This window comes from Amaranthus tricolor, chromosome 13 (genome assembly GCF_026212465.1).
Source record: "Amaranthus tricolor cultivar Red isolate AtriRed21 chromosome 13, ASM2621246v1, whole genome shotgun sequence".
Classification (NCBI taxonomy): domain Eukaryota; kingdom Viridiplantae; phylum Streptophyta; class Magnoliopsida; order Caryophyllales; family Amaranthaceae; genus Amaranthus; species Amaranthus tricolor.
This window is the reverse complement of record NC_080059.1, coordinates 23,260,268-23,275,267: the sequence shown is the minus strand read 5'-3', so window position 1 is coordinate 23,275,267 and position 15,000 is coordinate 23,260,268. Positions and strand designations below refer to the sequence as shown.

Below are 15,000 nucleotides of genomic sequence, written 5' to 3'. Positions count from 1 at the left end.
ATTCTCTTTCTTTCGAACAAATAGATATTTCTAACCCCTCAGTCATTAATGATCAAATAAAAGAGAAATTATCGGACTCTTTTAGTAAAAAAGAGGATAGGATTCCTGATTATTCCGAACTTAATCTCATATATCCTGCAAAAAATTCTGATTTATTGGCAAAGAAACGAAGAAATAGATTCATTATTCCATTTCAATCGAATCAAGAACGAGAAAAAGACTTAAGGTACCGTTCTGGTCTCTCAATTGAAATACCTATAAATGGTATTTTTCGTAGAAATAGTATTTTTGCTTATTTCGATGATCCTCGATACCGAAGAAAGAGTTCGGGAATTACTAAATATGGGACTACAGAAATGCATTCAATCGTTAAAAAAGAGGATTTGATTGAGTATCGAGGAGTCAAAGAATTTCGACCAAAATACCAAATGAAAGTAGATCGGTTTTTTTTCATGCCCGAAGAAGTTCATATCTTACCCGGATCTTCGTCCATAATGGTACGCAACAATAGTATCATTGGAGTAGATACACAAATCACTTTAAATACAAGAAGCCGAGTGGGCGGAGTGGTCCGAGTGGAGAGGAAAAAAAAAAAGATTGAACTTAAAATTTTTTCTGGAGATATACATTTTCCTGGGGAGACAGATAAAATACCCCGACATAGTGGCATTTTGATACCACCAGGCAGAACAAATTCCAAGGACTCAAAAGATTTGAAAAATTGGATCTATGTCCAACGGATCACCCCTACTAAGAAAAAATCTTTTGTTTTGGTTCGACCCGTAGTCCCATATGAAATAACGGACGGTATCAATTTAACAACACTTTTCCCTCAGTATTTGTTGCAAGAAAGGGATAATGTGCAACTTCGAGTTGTCAATTATATCCTTTATGGAAATGGCAAAGCCACTCGAGAAATTTCTGACACAAGTATTCAATTAGTACGTACTTGTTTAGTATTGAATTGGAATCAAAATAAAAAAAGTTCTTCTATTGAAGAGGCCCGTGCTTCTTTTGTTGAAGTAAAAACAAACGGTATGATTCGAGATTTTCTAAGGATCCATTTAGTGAAATCCCATATTTCGTATATCGGGAAACGAGATGATCCATTATCAGAAAAAAATGAGGGATCAAATCATACCAATATGAATCCATTTTATTCCATTTATTCAAAGACAAAACTTCAACAATCATTTAACCAAAATCAAGGAACTGTTCATACGTTGTTGGGTATAAACAAAGAATCTCAATTTTGTATAATTTTGTCATCATCCAAATGTTTTCGAATAGGTCCATTCCCATCCAAAGGTGTAAAATCTCACAAAGAATCAATTCAAAAAGATTCCCTAAGTTTAATTAGGAATTCGTTTGGTTCTTTAGGGACAGCCCTTCCAATTTCTCATTTTTTTTCATTTTACCATTTAATAACTCATAATCAGATCTCGGTAATTAATTATTTGCAACTTGACAATTTAAAACAAACCTTTCAACTAATTAAATTTCCTTATTATTTAATGGATGAAAATGGAAAAATTTATAATCCCGATCCATGCAGTAACATCATTTTGAATCCATTAAAATTGAATTGGTATTTTCTTCATTATAATTTTTGTGAAGAGACATCCACAAAAATTTATCTTGGACAATTTGTTTGTGAAAATGTATGTATGACCAAAAATGGACCATACTTAAAATCGGGTCAAGTTATAATTGTTCAATTTGACTCCGTAGTAATAAGATTGGCTAAGCCCTATTTGGCTACTCCGGGAGCAACAGTTCATGGTCATTATGGATCAATCGTTTATGAGGGGGATACATTAGTTACATTTATATATGAAAAATCGAGGTCTGGTGACATAACGCAAGGTCTTCCAAAGGTGGAACAAGTTTTAGAAGTTCGTTCCGTTGATTCAATATCTATGAATCTAGAAAAGAGGATTGATGGTTGGAACGAACGTATAAGACGAATTCTTGGAATGCCTTGGGGATTCTTGATTGGGGCTGAGCTAACTATAGCGCAAAGTCGTATCTCTTTGGTTAATAAGATCCAAAAGGTTTATCGATCACAAGGGGTGCAGATACATAATAGGCATATAGAAATTATTGTACGTCAAATAACATCAAAAGTCTTGGTTTCAAAAGATGGAATGTCTAATGTTTTTTTGCCCGGAGAACTTATTGGATTGTTTCGGGCAGAACGAACGGGGCGCGCTTTGGACGAAGCAATATGTTATCGAGCTACCTTATTGAGAATAACTCGAGCATCTTTGAATACGCAAAGTTTTATATCCGAAGCGAGTTTTCAGGAAACTGCTCGAGTTTTAGCAAAAGCGGCTCTCCGGGGCCGTATCGATTGGTTGAAAGGACTAAAAGAAAATGTTGTTCTAGGGGGAATGATACCTGTTGGGACCGGATTCAAAGGAGTCGTACACCATTCAAGTCAACATAAGGGTATTCCGTTGAAAACAAAAAAAAAGAATCTATTCGAGGGAGAAATGAGAGATATTTTGTTTTACCACAGAGAATTATTTGATTCTTATCTTTCAAAGAATTTCTGTGATAGATCAAAACAACAATGATTTTTGGGGTTTAATAGAATAGATTCATCTTTTTTATCTTTTATGTATTTGTTATGGTTATTTAATTTAGTAATAAAAAAATTAGTAAAAAAATAAAGAAATTCAAAAAATAACGAAATAGAAAGGAATTAATGGTTTGCGTTGTATATCAATGGCCAATCCGTGGTAGAAAAGAAGGTTCCCTTGGAACAATTATTTATTTCAGAATACCTCATCTCTTTATTAAAAAAATAAAAAAAAGAGAAAGTGTGGGGAGAAATGACAAGAAGATATTGGAACATCAATTTGGAAGAGATGATGGAAGCGGGAGTTCATTTTGGTCACGGTACTCGTAAATGGAATCCTAGAATGTCGCCTTATATCTCTACAAAATGTAAAGGTATTCATATTATAAATCTTACTAGAACTGCTCGTTTTTTATCAGAGGCTTGTGATTTAGCTTTTGATGCATCAAGTAGAGGAAAACAATTTTTAATTGTAGGGACAAAAAATAAAGCAGCTGATTCAGTAGCATGGGCTGCAATAAGGGCTCGCTGTCATTATGTTAATAAAAAGTGGCTGGGGGGTATGTTAACGAATTGGTCCACGACAGAAACGCGACTTCAAAAATTCAGGGACTTGAGAATGGAACAAAAGACAGGGAGACTCGCTCGTCTTCCAAAGAGAGACGCAGCCGTGGTGAAGAGACAATTATCTCACTTGCAAACATATTTGGGCGGGATCAAGTATATGACAGGATTACCGGATATTGTAATCATCGTTGATCAACAAGAAGAATATACAGCCCTTCGAGAATGTATTACTTTGGGAATTCCCACGATTTGTTTAATCGATACAAATTGTGACCCGGATCTCGCAGATATTTCGATTCCGGCAAACGATGACGCTATAGCTTCAATTCGATTAATTCTTACTAAATTAGTATTTGCAATTTGTGAAGGTAGCTCTAGCTATATAAGAAATCCTTGATTCATAATAAATCAAAAACGGATTTGCTAAGTTCTATATCGGTTCCTATATCCTGAATCTCAAAAACTAGTTAAAAACTTGGAATATGATATTATTTAATTTTATTTAATTAATCGGTATTTTAAATAGAAAATTAAAGTAAACAAGTCGAGAAAGCGATGGTTGAATCAAAATAATTTTTTTTTAAGTTATATTTCTGTCAGAGGACAATATGAATATTCCATCATATTCACTTAACACACTAAAGGGGTTATATGATATATCTGGTGTGGAAGTAGGCCAACATTTCTATTGGCAAATAGGAGGTTTCCAAATTCATGGTCAAGTACTTATAACTTCTTGGGTTGTAATTGCTATCTTATTAGGTTCAGCTGCTATAGCTGTTCGGAGTCCACAAACTATTCCGACTGGCGGTCAAATTTCTTTGAATATGTCCTTGAATTCATTCGAGACGTGAGCAAAACTCAAATTGGAGAAGAGTATCGTCCTTGGGTTCCCTTTATTGGGACTATGTTTCTATTTATTTTTGTTTCGAATTGGTCAGGGGCTCTTTTGCCTTGGAAAATCATACAATTACCTCATGGGGAGTTAGCCGCACCCACCAATGATATAAATACGACTGTTGCTTTAGCTTTACTCACGTCAGTAGCCTATTTCTATGCGGGTCTTACAAAAAGAGGATTAAGTTATTTTGGTAAATACATTCAACCAACCCCAATTCTTTTACCCATTAACATCTTAGAAGATTTCACAAAACCTCTATCACTTAGTTTTCGACTTTTCGGAAATATATTAGCGGATGAATTAGTAGTTGTTGTTCTTGTTTCTTTAGTACCTTTAGTGGTTCCTATACCTGTCATGTTTCTTGGATTATTTACAAGTGGTATTCAGGCTCTTATTTTTGCAACTTTAGCTGCAGCTTATATAGGCGAATCCATGGAGGGTCATCATTGATTAGTGTTAGCAAGAGTCTATCGTTTAGTTTAGATCCAGGTAATATATCTATGTATCAAGATATTCTATCAAGATAATCTATGTTATCTAGAACATATAAATGTCAAAATTCATACAGTCTAACCGGAATAGAAAAAAAAAGATTCGAGCGAGAAGTGTAAAATAAAAAAGAAAAGAAGGCGTTGGTTAGTAGAGAGGGGGTGCCGCAGGTATGTGGAATCTAATGACTATTTAAGTTAATTCTTGCAGATTAGATAGTTCGAAGAATGATTAGAAAATCCGATTGAATTAAAAATAGAATCGCCGTTTTACATTATTGAAGAAACATATGTATATTTTATATTAGAGATTGGCAAGTTATATATGAATGAATATTTCATTTGCCCTACTTAAATTTCTTAAATTTCGGATACCAAACTGAAGTCCTTCCGTTTTGTTTAGGACTGCGAATTGAATGAATAAATAGATCAAATAACGAAAAAGATCGAAGAATGATTAATGATTAGAAAAAATAAATGGAAAACTCGGGTTGTATTAATTCAGAAAGACTCAACAAATAGGAACTAAAAAAAGATTAAGTCTTTCTAATGATCGAATGATTCAATAATATTATTATTTATTATTTCAATTTGGCGTTCTTATTTTAGTTATTTCGACTGGATGAATATTACTAACGGAATAATTAAGTCCTAATGCATTGGTTGATTGTATCATTAACCATTTCTTTTTTTTGTGTGTGAGGAACTTATCATGAATCCATTGATTTCTGCCGCTTCCGTTATTGCTGCTGGATTGGCTGTAGGGCTTGCTTCTATTGGACCTGGAGTTGGTCAAGGTACTGCTGCGGGACAAGCTGTAGAAGGTATTGCGAGACAGCCCGAAGCAGAGGGAAAAATACGAGGTACTTTATTACTTAGTTTAGCTTTTATGGAAGCTTTAACAATTTATGGATTGGTTGTAGCATTAGCGCTTTTATTTGCGAATCCTTTTGTTTAATCTCAAAAAAGAAATATGATAAATACATATTTCTTTTATAGTCTTGGATTTGCAGGTTGCTTTTTTACATTTATAGTAAAATATCGCTCCTACACAATTACTCATTCGTTGCGAAAATAACCCACGGGAAGGACTTATTTGAGGATGAAGAATTAGTGTTACCCACTCGCTTTCTTCCTTCCTTCCCCTTCGTAAGTTCCAAGGCGAAGTCTTGCAACAAAGGAGGTATTTCGCAATTCGCATGAAACCTAGTACCTAATTAATATTAAGAATTCTATTCCAAAAAATTAAGTATTATTCTTATTGGAAATTAGGGAATCTCAATATAAAATAAATAAAAAATAATTTTTCAAAACTTTATTTATTTATTTTATATTTATTAAGTACCAACGAAGTGAAATAATACAATGATTTTTGTAGTTTATTTATAAGAGGAGATCATATGAAAAATGTAACCGATTCTTTCGTTTTCTTGGGTCACTGGCCATCCGCCGGGAGTTTCGGGTTTAATACCGATATTTTAGCAACAAATCTAATAAATCTAAGTGTAGTTCTTGGTGTATTGATTTTTTTTGGAAAGGGAGTGTGTGCGGGTTGTTTATTTCAAAAATAGGTTGGATTCAACCAACTGTACCTCTTTTTGTCTTTATAATTAAAGCGAAATTCTAAGGTGCATGATTTCACGAATGACTTCTGAATCAATAATAAATAAAGAAATCATATGTAAGAACCATAGCATTTCGTGATTTGTTGGGAAATATACTTTGATTCTCTATTAACCAATAATGTAGGACCATTAACATGGTTAAAGCTTAAATTGTTTGAAGTCGAAGCACAGCAGGGTATTCTTTACTACCATTATATTGATACTTAATACCGAGACGTATTTTAAATTAAAAATCGTTATAAATTTTTCGATATATAACACTCATGTCGATAAAAAGATTTGAATCCTTTTTTTCTTTTTTTATTGGTATTGGAAAAAGGTTTATCCTTTTTATTTACTTAAGAATATATTTTAAGTAAATAAATGCCAAAGGCTGAGTCGACGACCTACGTATAAAGTAAAAAAAAAATTGGATTTGAAGAAAAAAAACAACTTTGCTGACAATTACTTAATACTTATATTTAATACTTAAAATATATAAATATATTTCTATTTTTTTGTTTGGGTCAGAAGAGTCCTCCAAATATTCTAGTCTTGATTAGTGATTCGTTTCCATTTTTTGTGGAACATGACCAGAAAAGAGAGGATAGGTTCATTACATTCAAAAAAGGTATGGAAATTTGCCCGAAATAATTGAAGTAATTGAGCGTGAGAGCCAAATGAATTGAAAGATTCAAGTTTGGTTCGGGAAGGGATCATGAACGTTTTGAAATGAATGGAAAGATAATCTACTTTCATTAAATGATTTATTAGATAATCGAAAACAGAGAATCTTGAGTACTATTCGTAATTCAGAAGAACTACGCGGAAAAGCCATTGAACAGCTTGAAAAAGCCAGGGCTCGTTTAAAAAAAGTCGAAATGGAAGCGGATCAGTTTCGAGTGAATGGATATTCTGAAATAGAACGCGAAAAAATCAATTTGATTAATTCAACATATAAAACTTTAGAACAATTAGAAAATTACAAAAATGAGACCATTCAGTTTGAACAACAAAAAGCGATTAATCAAGTCCGACAACGGGTTTTCCAACAAGCCTTACAAGGAGCTCTAGGAACTCTGAATAGTTGTTTAAACAACGAATTACATTTACGGACCATCAACGCTAATATTGGCATGTTTGGTGCGATGAACGAAATAACCGATTAGTCCTTCTATTCGATTGTAGGTAATATTTTTTTGTTTCCAATAATAAAAAAAAAAAAAGAAAGAAATAAAGAATTAAGAAAGACTCATGGTAACCATTCGAGCAGACGAAATTAGCAATATTATCCGTGAACGTATTGAACAATATAATCGAGAAGTAAAGGTTGTAAATACCGGTACCGTACTTCAAGTAGGTGACAGCATTGCTCGTATTCACGGTCTTGATGAAGTAATGGCAGGTGAATTAGTAGAATTTCAAGAGGGGACAATAGGCATTGCTTTGAATTTGGAATCCAATAATGTTGGTGTTGTATTAATGGGTGATGGTTTGCTGATACAAGAAGGAAGTTCTGTAAAAGCAACAGGAAGAATTGCTCAGATACCTGTGAGTGAAGCTTATTTGGGTCGTGTTATAAATGCCCTAGCTAAACCTATTGATGGTAGGGGTGAAATTTCGGCTTCGGAATCTCGGTTAATTGAATCTCCCGCTCCCGGTATTATTTCGAGACGTTCCGTATATGAGCCTCTTCAAACCGGACTTATTCCTATTGATTAAATGATCCCTGTAGGACGTGGCCAGCGAGAATTAATTATTGGGGATAGACAAACTGGTAAAACAGCCGTAGCCACAGATACGATTCTTAATCAACAAGGACAAAATGTAATATGTGTTTATGTAGCTATTGGTCAAAAAGCATCTTCTGTGGCGCAGGTAGTTACTACCTTCCAGGAAAGGGGAGCAATGGAGTACACTATTGTGGTAGCCGAAACAGCGGATTCCCCCGCTACATTACAGTATCTGGCTCCTTATACCGGAGCGGCGCTGGCGGAATATTTTATGTACCGTGAACGACGCACTTTAATCATTTATGATGATCTTTCCAAACAAGCACAAGCCTATCGCCAAATGTCTCTTCCATTACGAACACCGCCTGGTCGTGAAGCTAATCCAGGAGATGTTTTTTATTTGCATTCACGACTTTTGGAAAGAGCCGCTAAATTAAGTTCTCGTTTAGGTGAAGGAAGTATGACTGCTTTACCAATAGTCGAGACCCAATCAGGAGATGTTTCGGCTTATATTCCTACGAATGTAATTTCCATTACCAATGGACAAATATTCTTATCCGCCGATCTATTCAATGCTGGAATCAGACCAGCAATTAATGTGGGTATTTCTGTTTCTAGGGTGGGGTCCGCAGCTAAAATTAAAGCTATGAAACAAGTAGCTGGTAAATTAAAACTGGAACTGGCCCAATTTGCAGAATTAGAAGCCTTTGCCCGATTTGCTTCTGATCTTGATAAAGCTACTCAGAATCAGTTGGCAAGAGGGCAACGATTACGTGAATTACTGAAACAACCCCAATCAGCTCCTCTCAAGGTCGAAGAACAGGTATTGATTATATATACCGGAACGAATGGTTATCTTGATTCATTAGAACTTGAGCAAGTAAGGAAAATTATTGTTGAATTACGTACTTATGTAAAAACTAATAAACCGGAGTTCCAAGAAATTATATCTTCTACCAAGACATTTACTGAAGACGCAGAAGCCCTTTTAAAAGAAGCTATTCAAGAACAGATGGAACGCTTTCGACTTCAGGAACAAGCGTAAAGAAATCCATCCCTCTGAATTTTTTGTATTATTAAATAAAAAAGAAAATACCCTTTTTCAAATGGATATCTAAAAAAAATATATGGAAATAAATTGCGTCCAATAGGATTTGAACCTATACCCAAGGTTTAGAAGACCCATGTCCTATCCATTAGACTATGGACGCTTTTCATTCCGATTTTTCGGATTTTTTCTTATTTTGTGTTTCCAAAAAAGAATCGGATTGTATGTGATGGGAGATGTGAATTTTTTGTTTGAATTGTGTATTTAATTCAATGATGCATTAATTAATACAGAATGGAGCGGGTAGCGGGAATCGAACCCGCATCGTTAGCTTGGAAGGCTAGGGGTTATAGTCGACGTTGATTTATGAATTTTAACGTCTCTAATTCAAAACCGAACATGAAACTTTGGTTTCATTCGGCTCCTTTATGGAAAAAGGAGCAATTCCCAGACCCTAATCTAAGGCGGGAATAAAATTACAAAAGAAAAAATCACCCATAACATCTATGTCAGTTTTTTGCATGAATGCATTCAATTCAAAACAACTTACTTTCTAGATGATCCCTTTAGAAGAGGCGATTCTAACAATCTTTCTAGTTACTTCGTTCTCTATTTCTATTTGAGAGAATCCTAAGGAAAAGTCTTTTGTTTCTACCGAGCTAACCTAAAAAAAGAAATATGTTGATTGAAGCCTCTAGTAAACTAAAGTCATCATTTAATAGCTATTTTGCTTCTCTATAAAAAACTAGAAGATTTAGTTACGATTAGAAACCCTTTTTTCTATCTTTATCCATAGATCTCTTCCTTATACTCATTCAATTGGAAGTATTCATCCAATTCAACAAAATTTTATGTTTCGTAACTTCATAATCCAAAAATTCCACTTTCTAATATAATTGAGTTTTGGATCCAAATCACGAGAATGTATAATTTTCCTCAATTTTTTCATTGAGAGGGAAAGGATTAATTCCTTTTAAGAAATAAAGTTTTTGATCGGAATAGTAATCAAACCGGTAGACCCCTTAACTATTAAGGGGTTAATAGAACGAATCACACTTTTACCACTAAACTATACCCGCTACAGTTGGATTATTGTATCCAAATAAAACTTTTGTCGAACACTGAAATTGGATGTAATCAAGACAGGATTCGAAAAGAATCATGAAATTTAGAGTATTGACACTTTTTGTAGGAGGATTTTATGAGTTTAAATCAGATTTTAAAAAGTTATAGTTAAATAACTAAAAAAAAAAAGTTCTATTTTTTCTTGAAGGAATTTTTTATGATCATTATCAACTAAATCATTTTCTTTATTCTATAGAATCCCTAGAATTCATTAAAACAAAAAGGGCCTGGCGAGGTATTGATCAGGCCAGGCCGTGGGAATCAAAAAAAAGTCCCTTTCGGGCGAAGAAGTATTTAATTAAATATTCTATTTTTCTATTAATTAATATTAAATATTCAGTCTTTTTTTTTTCTTTTTAATTTTTAATATAATTATGAAAATTTCAAATAAAACTTGTACTTAATGTTGTCTTACACAATACAACTTGTATATTTTGTATATATATATTATGTTATATATAATATTGTGTTATATATATATTATATATTTTGGTTATATATAGATTATATATATTTTGAATTTTTTTATTTTAGTCTAATTAATTTGAGTTTATTACATATTTTTTACATAATTTTCAAATTTTTCGAAATTTTTTATTTAATATTTGACTATTACTATTTTCAACGGGGAGAGATGGCTGAGTGGACGAAAGCGTCGGATTGCTAATCCGTTGTACGAGTTATTCGTACCGAGGGTTCGAATCCCTCTCTTTCCGTTTCCATTGATAACTGAATCTTATTATTTGATTTCTCTTTTGAATTTATTCTATCTTTTTTTTTTTTCAAAATAGAATTATATAATTCTATTTTGAAAAAAAAAAGATAGATGAAAAATAAAGCAAATAACCCCTTTTTAGTCTTATTCTTCGCGCCCAGGATTACGTCCTGGATCATTAGATAGGAATCCGAAAATGAAAAGAGAAACAAAAAATATTACTACTGTGTAAACAAAAAGTTTGAGAGTAAGCATTACACAATCTCCAAGATTATTTTTTTTGGAAAAAAGAGAATAGATTCTCTATTTTTATACCATATATCCTATAATATAAAATAGAATTTGAAATGATATTTATTATTCTAATATTAAAAGAATTTTTATTCTAATATTAGAATAATTTTTCTCGAAAAATTCATTCATTTTTTTAGGACAAGATGAAAGATGTCATCGAAAACTTACAGCAGCTTGCCAAACAAAGGCTAAGAGAAAAAAGAGTAGAGGTATGACTGGCATAAAATCTACAATTGGACTCAAAAAAGCGTAGGCCTCCGGTAATTTGGCAAAGAAAAAACTACTCGAATAAAGGGCCGAATTAAGACAGATCAAACTAAAGATATTAAGCATAACAGACATTTTTTTTTATTGCATTTTGGTTGAGTTATTAATATAAAAAAAATGAAGAAAAAAATCGTTCTTTTTTTTTAACTTACTCACTCAATCAAAAAACCTTCTATTCTCAATGGAGAATAGAAGAAATTTTACTTTCATACAATATCTTAATGGAATTCTGTGTAATGATCAATAAATTCATTTGAATTCTATATCTACACGTGTCAAAATTCTAACAACAGAATCAAGTTGATTTTTTGTGTTTTGATAGTTAGGCTGGAATTGACGAACAATCAATAACAATATTAGGGTTTATTAATGTTGAATAGAAATCGAATTGGGGCGTGGCCAAGTGGTAAGGCATCGGGTTTTGGTCCCGCTATTCGGAGGTTCGAATCCTTCCGTCCCAGAATATATGTAATTTAAGATTGTATTTTTCTGTTTATAAGGTTTAAAATAGAATTGTATTCTTTCTACTAACTACTAATGATTTTAACGAAAATGAATCTTATCTTTTTTTTTTCACATTTCATCAAATTTGAATTCCAAAAAAAAGTATTCCTTTAATCAGATATACATCCTCTATAAATATTCATATATAATATAGACATATATAATATAGAAATAGAAGTTACGAAGTTAATTTAGTTTTTTTTGCTTCATCCTGGAAACGAACTTGGATTTTTCCAATCTAATACCAATCTAATATATTATTCAATTTCGATTTCTTTTATTGATTATTTTTATTATATTAAACTCAAAAAGAAAGATAGATTTTGATTGCTTAGCGATGTCATCTTTATTTTTATTGTATTGTAAATTGTAAAAAAAATTAACATTCCATTACTAAATAAACATTCCATTGCTAAATAATATAATAACTTAAGATATATTCCATATAATATATATGTATTGACTGTCCTGACTGAACCAATGACTATTCATGATTCCATAATTGAATCAACCGCATACCGGTTCCAAATTTGAGGAATGTTATGGTGAAACTTCGTTTGAAACGATGTGGTAGAAAGCAACGTGCGACTTGAAGGACATGATCTGGTGTGGATTCTTATTTCCATCATTCTATTCTATAAGAAAGGATGCTCTTGACTCGACATCCTTTGCTCTGTTCCACTCGAAGCGGCATTGCATTTTTTGTTCGGATATAATGGAACTAGTACATGATGGAGCTCGAGTAGTAAAGTATTGAGTTATTTCTCAAGGGAAAAGAGAAGGGTCTAGGGTTAGTGTTAATCAATAAGTTTTAACAACTTCGTAAGAATATCTTTGACAGAGAAATCGAAAGGATTAAAATAAAAAAAAGTTTCAAATCCTAAAAGAAAATCTTTTGTTGGAATTGATAAGACCTTATTCGATATATATCGTGGGGAATCCGCCGTTCGTATGATTTGATTTTTTGATAGAAAGAAATAACAAAAAGGCATGTTGCTGCCATTTTTGAAAGGATTACAAATCTACGAAGTAATGTCTAAACCCAATGATTCAAAAAAAAAAGATAAAGATTTCCGGAACAAGAAAATACCCTTTCTAATTGTTAATTGTCGCAATAATTGGATTTGGATCAGAATACCGAATTCAAATGGATTCTAAATGAGACAAAAGGGTATTTGAGACTGCTCAATAAATGAAATGCCAAAGGATTTTCTTTTGAGCTATTTAAGAGTTATTCAACTTGAGTTATGAGTATACAAATGAAATTTTAGGAAATAAAGAAATGACAAGGATTAAATTCGTAGTTTAATTCATTTCAGTATTTTAGGGATTTATTTAATTATTTATATACCTAAACCTTGAATCATTTTTCTCGAGCCGTACGAGGAGAAAACCTCCTATACGTTTCCAGGGGGGGTATTGTTGATCTAATCTATCCCAATGAGCCGTCTATCGAATTGTTGCAATTGATGTTCGGTCCCGAAGAGAGGGAAGAGATTTGCAGAAAATGGGTTTTTATGATCCGATCAAAAATCAAACTTATTTAAATGTTCCTGCTATTCTAGATTTTCTTGAAAAAGGTGCTCAAGCTACAGAGACTGTCTATGATATTTTCAAGAGGGTGGAGGTTTTTAAGGAATTTCGCCTTAATCAAACAAAGTTCACTTAATGAACTAAAAAACAAAGATAATGTGGTGGTAGTTTGGTAGAATTTTTTTATTCCTTATTCTCGTCCTGTCTATTTTTTTTTTATGTAGTGCCAATCCAACACAAAAATTTTCTTATATATTTCCCTTTTGTTTGTACTTCGCTTTTAAAATACGATATATACAATATCATATTTCTATAATTTTAATATTAATAATACTATAAATAATAATAATAAAATTATTCTATTAACTAATAACTAACGAAAATCTATCTATATATTTTATATATTAATTACGTTAATAATATTAATTACGTTAATAATAATTATTATCTTAAAATATATATATATTTAGTAAAATATATTATTCTATTTTCTATTTATATATATTTCTCCTTCTAAAAATAAATTAAAAAGAAAGTTGTATTTCGAATTTCATTTGCATTTTTTTCTTTCTACGTTGTACTTAAAATTGTAATTAAATTTTTTTAATATTCATATTGACAAGAGTATATTGAACAAATATAATTCAATTTTGAAGTCAAAATAAATAATGAAATAAAAAAAATGAAATGGTTTCTTTCTGTCTTCCGCCCAATAAATAGGTTGAATTTTTTGCGATATATAATTTGTATCCAAAAAAAGGAGAATATTTGTTTTAGAAATGTATTTTCTCTAAAAATTTTTTGTATTGTCATCGGATCTGGTTGGTTTTAAGTTCTGACTCAATTAGCAACTTTTGTTTTGATTTCTTGCTAATTCAAAGTTTTGATTCCAATTCATTTTATTTTTATCTCGATTGTATCTACATAACATATCTCTTTTTCGGGTTGCTAACTCAATGGTAGAGTACTCGGCTTTTAAGTGCGGCTACAATCTTTTACATATTCGGATGAAGCAAGGAATTCGTCTACGTCATCGATAGAGTTTAGTTTATAAGACCACGACTGATCCTGAACGGAAATGAATGGAAAAAAGAGCATGTCGTATCAATATAAAATATAAAATTCGGAGAATATTTCATTCTTACCAAATTGGTACAAAATTCTATTTGAATTTTTGGAAGGGAACGAAAGGACTTCAAAGCAAAGTTGGGTCGATTGAATAAATGGATCGAGCCCTAGGGTTCAAATTCTGAGGAAAGAAAGAACAACGAGCTTATCTTCATAATTTGAATGATTTCCCGATCTAATTAGACGTTAAAAAAAATTAGTGCCTGATGCGGGAAAGGATTCTCCCACGAGTGGATCCTTTGTTTTTTTATAGTGAATCCTAACTATTCGATTATCCATTCTCCATTAAAGAGATGGAAATGAATGTGTAGAAGAAAGAGTATATTGATAAAATACTTTAATTCCAAAATCAAAAGAGCGATTGGGTTGAAAAAATAAAGGATTTCTAACTATCTTTTATCTTATAAAAAAAAGAAAAAAACCAATTAGATGGAAAAAGGTAGAAAAGTCCGCGGATGCATTTACCCGTTTCCGGGGTATCCATTTTTTCGTAATAAAATGCCTTGTTT

At 32.1% G+C, this 15,000-nt stretch overlaps 2 protein-coding genes, 1 non-coding gene and 4 pseudogenes across 3 annotated transcripts; all 7 read left to right on the top strand.

Annotated features, from left to right (window-relative positions):
* LOC130798956 (DNA-directed RNA polymerase subunit beta''-like) overlaps window positions 1-3,548 on the top strand; it is a 4,055-nt pseudogene extending 507 nt beyond the window's left edge.
* Window position 3,549: 1 nt separating this feature from the next.
* On the top strand, window positions 3,550-4,722 carry LOC130797997 (ATP synthase subunit a, chloroplastic-like; annotated as a pseudogene).
* Window positions 4,723-4,956: 234 nt separating this feature from the next.
* On the top strand, window positions 4,957-5,752 carry LOC130797999 (ATP synthase subunit c, chloroplastic). Its single transcript, XM_057660817.1, has one exon. It carries the CDS (start codon window positions 5,253-5,255, stop codon window positions 5,496-5,498), a length of 246 nt encoding a protein of 81 aa, XP_057516800.1. The 5' UTR covers window positions 4,957-5,252; the 3' UTR covers window positions 5,499-5,752.
* Window positions 5,753-5,803: 51 nt separating this feature from the next.
* On the top strand, window positions 5,804-8,558 carry LOC130797998 (ATP synthase subunit b, chloroplastic). The gene is made up of 2 exons (XM_057660816.1): window positions 5,804-6,085; window positions 6,904-8,558. Exons 1-2 carry the CDS (start codon window positions 5,941-5,943, stop codon window positions 7,311-7,313), a joined length of 555 nt encoding a protein of 184 aa, XP_057516799.1. The 5' UTR covers window positions 5,804-5,940; the 3' UTR covers window positions 7,314-8,558.
* LOC130797996 (ATP synthase subunit alpha, chloroplastic-like) lies at window positions 7,399-8,954 on the top strand (annotated as a pseudogene).
* Window positions 8,955-10,678: 1,724 nt separating this feature from the next.
* Window positions 10,679-10,766, top strand: TRNAS-GCU (transfer RNA serine (anticodon GCU)). Its single transcript has one exon. It is a non-coding gene; the product is annotated as a tRNA-Ser (tRNA).
* A 4,170-nt stretch (window positions 10,767-14,936) lies between these two features.
* Window positions 14,937-15,000, top strand: part of LOC130797577 (maturase K-like) — a 2,218-nt pseudogene continuing 2,154 nt past the window's right edge.

Bases quoted from the DNA above. Each gene is read 5' to 3' on its own strand.
- LOC130797998 (XM_057660816.1), top strand. From the start codon at position 5,941: ATGAAAAATGTAACCGATTCTTTCGTTTTCTTGGGTCACTGGCCATCC. The intron at 6,086-6,903 runs GTGCGGGTTGTT...ATCTACTTTCAT, and splicing joins TTTTTTTGGAAAGGGAGTGT to TAAATGATTTATTAGATAAT.
- LOC130797999 (XM_057660817.1), top strand. From the start codon at position 5,253: ATGAATCCATTGATTTCTGCCGCTTCCGTTATTGCTGCTGGATTGGCT.